At 32.7% G+C, this 10,798-nt stretch overlaps 1 protein-coding gene across 1 annotated transcript in view; it reads left to right on the top strand.

The window, feature by feature from the left end:
• The first annotated feature begins 490 nt into the window (after positions 1-490).
• The window catches only part of LOC102892516 (NXPE family member 2), a 49,747-nt gene continuing 39,439 nt past the window's right edge, over positions 491-10,798 (top strand). The window contains 2 exon segments of the mRNA XM_006927042.2: positions 491-737; positions 7,803-7,891. Of these exon segments, the coding sequence (XP_006927104.2) occupies positions 491-737; positions 7,803-7,891 (336 nt within the window).

Raw genomic sequence — 10,798 nt, 5'->3', positions numbered from 1 at the left:
ATATGCTTTTGTATATAGATATTAAAATTTAATATTAACCTGGTATCTTTTTATGAGATAGGCATGATGGATATGCTGACTTAAAGAATTGAGAGCACAGATGAGAGTTTAAATGATTTGTCACAGCTCACAGGTCATCCAGTGAGCTTTGAAACAGAGCTGAGAACAGGATTCCTGTCATTTTGATCTGACTCAGAACACTTTCCACTCTTACGCTTGACTCCAATACATATGGTATAACCAAGTTCAGGTAGATCCTGTGGCTCATATATTTGTTGTCTATTATTTTCAAAAGAAAGGGCTCTTTTTCACCATATTTTCCTTCAAATTGCTCAAAAGTCTGGTGTGAGCAAGATATATGGTCCTCCTTGGTGTCCTCTGTGTAGTAATGTGTGGTTTTGTTATCATCTGATTGATTAGTTCCCTTTCCTTTACATTTATGGGTCTAAATGAGGGATCTAAACATGAGAGCTCATTCAGGGGTAGAAACATGGAGCCAGGAGTTTACACAATAAAATATAAACTAGGAGATCATCAGTTTTTTGGGGGTAAGAGTAGTGCTGGCCAGGGTCTAAAAGATCCCAAGCAAAAGGGGCAGACCATCAGCATCAGGCAAAGTGAAGAGGTGATGTCAAGAGAACACTCAGTGGAGACTGAGATGCAAGTTAGGGGAATGGCGTTGTGGCCCCATGAATCAAACAAGATGCACCTCATTGCCAGAGAGGCTGCACTGGATGGTAGGAAATCTCATGCCCACGTCTGAGTACAAAGAGAGGGTCCCTGTCTCTGGAAGGATGAGAGAAGAAGCAATAGACAAGACTCAAGATTACAACAATGAGAACTTGGCATAGAACTTTTTATGTCACTAAGTAATAACGAAGGGCACAGGCTATTGCACCTTAGATATGTTAATAGAAAGAAAAAAGCCAATGATGTAGCAGGTATATGGTTAGAGAGCTCACCATGGCCCCAGATTTATAGAAGGTCATGGACACTGGGCCATTTTTAGGTATACTACAGGAAAGTGCATGAAGTTAAGAGTGACCGCCATGCCCATAGTCCTCTTTGGAAAAGGCAGTTTCAAACTCATCACTAGGGCTGCCTCATGTCCTAAAATCCCTTCCAGTTAGTTTCTCAGCAACACTTAATGATCTCTGTGAGGCATTGGAGCATGTTGGGGTATGAGAGGAAGAATTTTTTCTCACCCCCCCAACTTCTCAGACAAAATTCTAAAATGTGAGAAACTGTCAAAAGTACATAAAACAAACTACACATATTGCAAACATAAGTCATTATATTTTTATTCACTGTCAATATGAAACATGTTTGCCATGAAAGATAAAAAACAAAGCACAGGAAAACCATGAGCATCTCGTTCAAATGCACCTGACTTTGACACTTTAGCAATACTAAGAGTATGTGTCTAGGGATTTTCTTCATTAGCTAAATGAACATGTTTGTTCTGATAGTGATGTGGTTGGTTTCCTGAACGACTTTAATGGACCTCACAACCTGAACAGGAGAATATGGGCATCTGGCCATCTATTCCATTTTTGACCTAACACTGAATAGCACATTTACCTGGCTGAGACTTTGCCTCCAAGATAGAATGAGGAAGAACTTATTTTAAAAATTTGCAAGTCGTCATGCTCTTCAGCATTGACTGGAATTCCTCTCCTACCAAGAAACTTTTAGCTATATGACTGTAAGGCAAGTGTATGCCTACTTTTTTTTTTTCCTGTGAAAAACATGAACAAAATGGAGCAACTTAAATACAGATATTTTAGAATGATAATTATTCCATTTACTAATATAAATAGATACATTGTTAAGGTGCATCATTTCTCTGCATTAGAACACTGCAGTAATAATTTCTATAGGCAAAATCTGTCAGTGGATCCTAAAACTAGTGAAAGAAAGTTTAAGAGGAAAAAAGAATATTTTTCCACCAATACATTTATTAATTTAAAAGTGAAACATAGTAACTTTACAGTGGAGAAAATCTACAGACACCAGTTTACCCAAATGATCAAGGTTAATATTACTGAAAAGAAGATACATCTTTTTTTCATGAATGTTGTATTGAAAATACCCATCTGTGGTATTCTTGATGAAATTCATGACCTTAATATAAGTATGAGAAAATATTTGGATAGAACAAATTGAAGGACATTCTACAAAATAACTAATACTCTTCAAAAGTATTGTGATCATGAAAAGCAATGCAAGACTGAGCAACTTTCAGAGCTTAGAAGAGACTAAGGAGACTTGATGGCTAAATGCAATGTGGGATCTTGGATTGGGTTTTGGAACAGAAAAGGAACACTAGTGGTAAAACCGGTGAAATTTAAATAAAGTCTGTAGTTTAGTTAATAGCCGCTAATATACCAATGTTAATTTCTTGATTTTGAACATTGTGCACCGGTTATACAAGATGTTATCATTAAGTGAAGCTGGCTAAAGGATATATGAGAACTGTCTGTACTATTTTTGAAACTTTTCTATAATTATAAAATTATTTCAAAATAAAAAGTTTCGAAAACTTTCTCAAATGGAGGAAATAATATGTATCCTCATGAAATGATTTATTTTGCCCACATAATCTACCAAATAACTTATCAAATAGTAGGCTGGAGGGAGTATAGTAGCATCAGGCATCACTAGAGACTCCCAAAGGTAGTGAATAGAAACTTACATGTAAAAATGAATGAGCTAGTTCTGAACTTTAAATCCTCCATTGCTATCATTGGGTGCACTATTATCATTTTCTTTGGGACAGTAATTCATTGTGTGGGATTTTTTCATGCATTATAGCATATTTTGTATTCTCATCCCATTGCCCAAATTGCACGTAGTAATCCAACATCGTAATAGCAACCACCATTTTTCCCTCACATATTTCCAAATACCACCTTTGGTTGAGAATTTCTGGTTTAGATAGATCCCATAAGGACAGTAGTTCTTTAGAAAAGTTGTGTTTGGGTAGAGGTACAGAAAAGTCACTTGAGGTCAGTGTCACATTATGTGTGTGGCTGACAAGATGGGAAATTGTTGAGAACAGATCAAAACAAGCTCTTAGCACTAACGAACCCTTCTAAGAATTTCTGTTAACTCAATGCCAAGGGCATAAGTTAAGGCTTGGAATTTGGCCTGTTTGCCTAGGGTGATATTACTGTTGGTAGTAACAGGTAATCTCAGCAAATAAAATAATGAGACATCTGAAGAACACAACCACAATATAAGAAAGGAAAAAGTGATGGACAACATGCAGCAAAAGTTAGAATTAAGCACAATAAATATCATTAGAGAGAAATAAAGTAGAGATACTGATTGTCTGGTTGTAAAGCAGAAATAAGCAGGCATAAAGAACTAGTTGAAAATTCTTAGTCTCGATGTATAATAACTGAAATAAATAATAGTATGGTGCAAGAGTAGAATATATGCAAAAATCAAATTAGTGAGCTGGAGGATCAGGTTGAGAAACTTTCCCTGAAATTAAGAAGGAGTATAACATTGAAAGAATATGGAAGACAAGTTAAAAGATAGGCAGCAAGAAATAAAAATGACAATATCCATTTTAATAAGAATTCTAGAAGAGTAGGGTAAAAACCAAGGAAACAGAGAAACTCATTATTTTCAAGAACATGTGAATATCAAAAAAATAAATAAATAAATAAATAAAGAACACACTTGGTCACAAGAGAAATCTCAACAACTTTTAAATTCATCATTTAAATGTAAATCACAATGAAATTGCAATATATTTGACAGTGAATAACAATGAAAATCTTTATATCAATGACTTGGTGGAATGCCACCAAATTATACTGAGAGGGAATTATATAACTGTAAATGCATCTATTAAACAGTAATGAGAATTAAGATGAGCTGGATGTCCAAGTCAAGAAAAAGAAGAGCATAGTACACCTGAAGAAAGTAAAAGGAAATCATAAATATAAGAGCAGATACTAATAGGAGATAAAACAAAGAAACAATAGAAATGTTCAGCAGAATAAAAAGATAATTCTTAGAACAAAACTAAAAAGTGAGCAACTTTCTAGTAAATTTGATCAAGAGAATAAAAGAAAATATGCAAATGACTGATTTGGGGAATAAATAAAAGGTATACCACAGCTGATACCAGCAAGATTTTTGAAATCATGATAGTATACTAGAATTACTTCGTGTTAATACATTTTCAAAGTTTGAAAAAAGGAAATATTTTCAAAATATCTGACAACAAAACCCATAATCTCAGTCTAACCATGGGAAAATACCAGATGATAAAATCCCAGTTGAGGGATATTCTATATAAAATACCTGATCAGTACTTCTCAAAACTGTCTAAGTCATCAAAAACAAGGAAAGTTTGAGAAACTATTATAGCCAAAAGGAGCCTAAGAAGACATGACAACTAAACATAACATGAGATCTTGAAACAGAAAAATGGCATTAGGTAAAAATAAAAGAAATCTGAATAAAGCAATAGTCATTAGTTAATGATAACATATCAATATTGGTTCATTAATTATAACAATGTACCCAAATGTATGTGTTACTATTATAATATCTATCACATATATGCATTGTTATAGTATAAATGTACCATAACTTAAAGTGTTAATAATAAAAGAGTGCAGGGTATATGAGTACTTTCTGTGTTATCTTCTCAATTTTTCTATAATCTAAAACTGCTTTAAAAATAAAGTCTATTAAAATTTTAAAAAATGTAATTATTAAAGAATATGAATTCATTATACAAAAAAAACTCTCCAAACCTTACTGCCAATAAACAAGTTTTACCTAATTTTGACCCTATTTTACCTATATTATATAAACTATTTAAAAATAGAAAAAGGCTAAAAATTATATGAATGATTTTGTGAGAAAGTATAGGATGAAAAAATTAATTTCACCATGAAACATATGTGAATAATTTTAAATAAGTTACTAGCTAATTGAATTCTGCCATGTATGGGGGAAGTAAACCATCATGTTAGGTTTGTCCCAGAAAGACAACGATGGATATCCACTGCATTTTATCATGTGAGGATTCACTCAGAACCCCATAGTTGGAATGAAAATTATTTTAAACTGAAGGCATTTGAGATTCAACAGAAGTAAGTAGCAACCTTCTTGAAACTTTGCTTATCTGACTAAAACAGCAACTTCTGGGAAATGAGGCTACCATAATAAATCAGCCCTCTGGGGGTGTGTCATGGCCACGAAGATGGAAAGACCATTGGCAGCTACATAAAAACACATTATCACAAATTTCATTATTTCTCATTTGTTCTAAAAAACAATTTGTTTTTCCTAAAGAAACCCAGTTGTTCTTCCTACAAGAGCCTCCTCCCTTTCTTTTCCTTAATAAATTAGATGTGTAAAAGTCTAACTTTAATCACTTAACAAGACAGATACTTCTTTTGTTGACTCCCATATGCATATAAATCTTTTGCTCCTATTAATCTATATTTTGTCAGTTTAATTCACAGGGTCACTTACTGAACATAAGAGAGTAGAGGAACAGTTTTTTCCTCCCTGACAATTACATTAACATTTAGATGAAAAAAAAAATTGGTCATTTCAATTGATGCTGAAAAAAGTCAATAAAATGCAACACTCATTAATAATTTAAAAACAAAACAATGTAAAACAACCTCTTAGCAAACTGGGAATAGAAGGAAACGTGATTAGTATAATGAAAGATATTTATTAAAACCCTACATCAAATACATTACACTTACCCGTGATATTTTAGAAGAATTCACACCAAAGTTAGAGACACATTAAAATAGTTTGTCATCATGACTTTTATTCAACATTTTCCTGGAGTTGTAGCAAAAGTAAGAAGACCTAAGGAAAAAAAAAAATGAAAGAAGAGACAGAAAATGATTGTCTCTGCTGATGATATAAAAGCCTATATAGATAATCCACAAATTATTAGAAATAATGAGAATGTTGGTCAAGTTGTTCGATACAAGATTGTGAGCTGCATAATTCCCCGCCCCCCCAAAATTCATGTTCACCTGGAACCTCAGATTGTGATCTTATTTGGATATAGGGTCTTTGTAGATGTAATTAGTTAAGGATCTCAAGATAAAATCATTCTCAATTTAGGGTAGGCCCTAAATTCAATGGCTGGTGTCCTTAAAAAAGAAAAGGAGAGAGGCCATTTGAAGACAGAGGCAGAGATTGGATTTTACTATCAAAAGCCAAAAAGTGTCTGGGGCCACTAGAAGCTGAGAGGAGTAAGCCAGGATTCTTCCCTTGAGACTCTGAGGAAGTATGGTCTTGCTGATACCTTGATTTCAGATTTACAGCCTCCAAATTTGTAAGAGAATAAATTTATGTTGTTTTCAGCCACACAGTTTGTGGTACTTTGTTATGACAGCTCTACAAAATTAATTGACATAAAAAATCAACTGTATTCCTAAACAGTATTAATGACCAATTAAAAATATAAAAGTAAAAAAATCCCATATGCAGTAATATCTAAAATTAACACGGCATAAAAGAAGACATGAATAGGATAGTATGTCATGTTTATGAATAGAGAAGTTGAATATCATAAAGATTGCAATTCTCCCTCTTCAATTCTATCAGAACCCTATAAAGTAATTCTAAATACAAATGAAAGAGCAAAAGGCCAAAAATAGGTAACACGATCTGCAGAAGATGATCAAAATAAAGGGACTACACTACCCGATATCAATTTATTAAGAAGCAATTATAACTCAGACGATGTAGTATTTGCATAGCTATAAACAAATTGACCACTGAGGTAGAATAAAAAACTCATAAATCAACCCACTAAGAAATCTTGATAAATAGCAGAGTTGTCATTATAACTTGATGGAAAAAGATATACAATTTAATAAACGATTATTCATACCGAAAAAAGAAAACACCATAAAATAAGATTCCTACATCACATAATGCATGCCTGCAAATTCCAGGTTGATTCGTTTCTAAATTATAAAAAGCCAAAGTTTAAAAATTTAGGAGAAAATGTAAAAATATATTTATGACTCTGAAATCTAAAAAAATTTCTTAAAGATGAAAAAAAAAAAACCAAGGAAATAACTCACAAAAGATCACAAACTATAGAAAAAAAGTTGATAAATTTAACTATATCAAAAATTTTAACTTCAGTGCAACAGAAGATACCCTAAAATTAAGTAAAAATGTGAGATGTTAACCTAAAAATAAAAAGTCAAAGAGAGGCAACACAGTGCATTTGAGATAAAAAAAGAATTGTAGTCAAAGAGAAGTGAGAGTGTATATGCAGAAAGAAAGACGGAATTGGGGTCTTTTCTGTGGGTAGGAAAGATTTCGAAAAAAATAAATAAATAATTTTTGTTAAAAAAAAAAAAGAATTGCAATCCATAGCCATAGATTCAGACAGAATTCCAAATTATGTCCTGATTACGGGGTGAAGACAAAAGGTTTTTATGAGAAAGCGAAGGAAAATAATTAGATAAATAGAAGGAAAGAATTTCTATTGGCGATAATAGGCTAAGTTATTCTTCATTTATACATGACTGTTTATCGATTCTAAAGAATGTCTTTATTTATCAGTCATTATAGTCAGGATGTCAGCTTTCTTTTAGTGTTACAGTTTTTGTAAAAGAATTTTGGTTTGGTCTAGTCTAAAGGTAGTTTTGCCTAGTTCAAACATTAAGATTCTTAGTGTAAGATGTGCACTGTAGTTCCTCTGGAGAGGCTGGCTCTGACTCTATTTTAAAATGGCTTCACTTATGCCAACTTTTCACATTTTCCCCTTTTGATTGGTTTCTTAGAAAGCATTGCTGATCAACCATCGAAAGACAATGCTGATCAGTTAATAAAAGCCTCCTTGGTCTTCTATTGCCAGGAAGGCTCATTCCTGGTATGTTATGTCCCAAATAGGAGGGAAAGTGATTTCCTTAGGAGTCTTAGGCCACATTTGAGCATTAAGATCAGCAGAACAGAGGAAGTTTACCACCATGTTCCTTTAGGGGCAGACATCTTTTACAGTTCCTTGAGATTTTTTTATATAAAGTCTCAAGTAATGTTAATTTATTAAATAGACTTAATTAGTTTAGCATCCTCTTATTTAGAGGGGGTGGGGAGAGAGCTAGGGAAAAATCCTTTTGAAAATCTCAGTTATTTTCCAGTTAAGGAAAAGACTTTTAAAAATTTGAATTTTGAAAAGTTTGCCAAATGTATCAAAGGTTTTAAAACACTTGGCCAAATAAAGTAAGTCACTGTGAGACAATACTTAGTTATCCATTTAACCGGAATGACAGTTAAAGACTGCAGGCAAATACAGAAAGTTAAAAAGTTATAAGCAAAACTTAGTTTTTAGTTTTCTTAAGTAATCAAAAACCTGATGATGAGGAGCATGAAAATTATTTTGAAGAAGTAAAATATTTGCTTTCTTTTTATAATCTATATCAGTAGCATACCAATAGTGTGAGAAAACTTTGACCACTTTAAAGAAGGAAAAAAATTTTTTTAAAATTTTTCACCAGTTTTTTTAAATTTTAGTTTTTTAATTAGAGTTGACATTCAATATTATTTTATGTTAGTTTTAGGTGTACAGCATAGTGGTTAGACATTTATATAATTTACAAAGTGATCCCCTCAATTAGTCTAGAATCCATCTGGCTATATTCCCTATGCTAGACTTCATATCTAGGTTAATATTTTGTAACTACCAATTTGTATTTCTTAATCTCTTCATCTTTTTCACCCAGCCCCCCGAACTTCCTCCCATCTGATAATCCCAGTTTGTTCTCTGTACTATGATTCTATTTCCATTTTGTTCTTTCATTTATTTTGTTCTTTAGATTCTTCATATAAGTGAAATCATATGGTATTTGTCTTTGGCTTCTGACTTATTTCACTTAGCATAATACCCTCTCGGTCCCTCCAGGCCATGCAAAGGGTAAGATTTCATTTTAAAAAAAATGCCTGAGTATTATTCATATTATATATGCACCATTTATTCTTTATCCAATCTTCTATTGATGAACACTTAATTCGCTTCCATATCTTGACTATTGTAAATAGTGCTGCAGTGCACATAGGAGTACTTATAAATTTTTGAATTAGTGCTTTGGTTTCCTTTGGATAAATACCCAGAAGTGGAATTGCTGAGTCATAAGTTAGTTCTATTTTTAATTTTTTGAGGAAACTCCCAGTTGTTTTCCACAGTGGCATACCAATTTGCAATCCCACCAACCGCGCACAAGGGTTCCCTTTTCTCCACATCTTCGCCAACACTTGTTTTTTTACTTACTGATGATAGCAATTCTGACAGGTGTGAAGTGATATCTCATTGTGGTTTTAATTTGCCTTTCTCTGATGATTAGTGACATTGAACATCTTTTCATATGTCTATTGGTCATCCGTATGTCCTCTTTGGAGAATGTCTATTCAGGTCCTTTGCCCATTTTTTAATTGGATCGTTTTTTTTTTTGTTGTTGTTGTTGAATTGTATGAGTTCTTTATAAATTTTGAATATGAACCCCTTTTCCAATGCATTATTAGCAAATATCTTTTCCCATTCAGTGGGTTGTCTTTTCATCTTGTTGATGGTTTCCTTTGCTGTGCAAAAAGTTTTTAGTTTGATGGAGTCCCATTTATTTTTTCTTTCGTTTCCCTTTTCCAAGGAGATATATCATAAAAAATATCACTAAGAGCAATGTCAGATTTTTTTTGCCTATGTTTTCTTCTAGGAGTTTTATGGTTTTGGGTCTTACAGTTAAGCCTTTAATCCATTTTGAGTTTATTCTTGCATGTGGTGTAAGAAACTGGTCCAGTTTCGTTTTTTTTTTTTTGCATATATTTGTTCAGTTTTCTCAACACCATTTATTGAAGAGACTGTCTTTACCCCATTGTATATGCTTGCTTCCTTTGTCATAGATTAAATGACCATATTGGTATAGGTTTATTTCTGGATTCTCTGTTCTGTCCCATTAATCTGTGTCTGTATTTATGCCAGTGCCATGATGTTTTGATTAACTATAATCATAGTATAGTTTGATATCAGGTAGCATGATACCTGCAACTTTGTTCTTCTTTATCGATTGCCATGGCTATTCAGGGTGTTTTATGGTTCCATATAAATTTTAGGATTATTTGTTCTAGTTCTGTGAAAAATGCCATTGGTATTTTGGTAGGGATTGCATTGGGTCTATAGATTGCTTTGGGTAGTATGGACATTTTAACAATGTTAATTCTTCCTATTCATGAGCACTGTATATGCTTCCATTATTTGTATCTTCTTCAATTTCTTTCTTCAATGACCTATAATTTTCCAAGTATAGATTTTTTATCTTCTTGGTTATTTATTCTTAGGTATTTTATTTTTTGATGTAATTGTAAATGAGATTGTTTTCTTAATTTCTCTTTCTGATAGTTTATCATTGGTGTATAAAAATGTAACCCACTTCTGAATATTAATTTTGTATTCTGCTACTTTACTGAATTCATTTATCAGATCCCACAGTTTTTTTGATGGAATCTTTAGGGTTCTCCCTATATAGTATCATGCTATCTTCAGATAGTGACAGTTTTACTCTTTCTTTTCCAATTTGGATGGGTTTTATTTCTTTTTCTTGTTCGATTGCTGGGGCTAGGACTTCCAATACTATATTAAATAAAAGTGGTGAAAGTGGACATCCTTGTCTATTTCCTGATCTTAAGAAAAACACTTTTAGCTATTCCCCATTAAGTATGATGTTAGCTGTGGATTCATCATATATAGCCTTTATGATGTTGAGATATGTTCTCACTATTTCCACTTATA

This window comes from Pteropus alecto, unplaced genomic scaffold (assembly GCF_000325575.1).
Source record: "Pteropus alecto unplaced genomic scaffold, ASM32557v1 scaffold224, whole genome shotgun sequence".
Classification (NCBI taxonomy): domain Eukaryota; kingdom Metazoa; phylum Chordata; class Mammalia; order Chiroptera; family Pteropodidae; genus Pteropus; species Pteropus alecto.
This window is presented reverse-complemented; position numbering and strand designations above follow the sequence as displayed.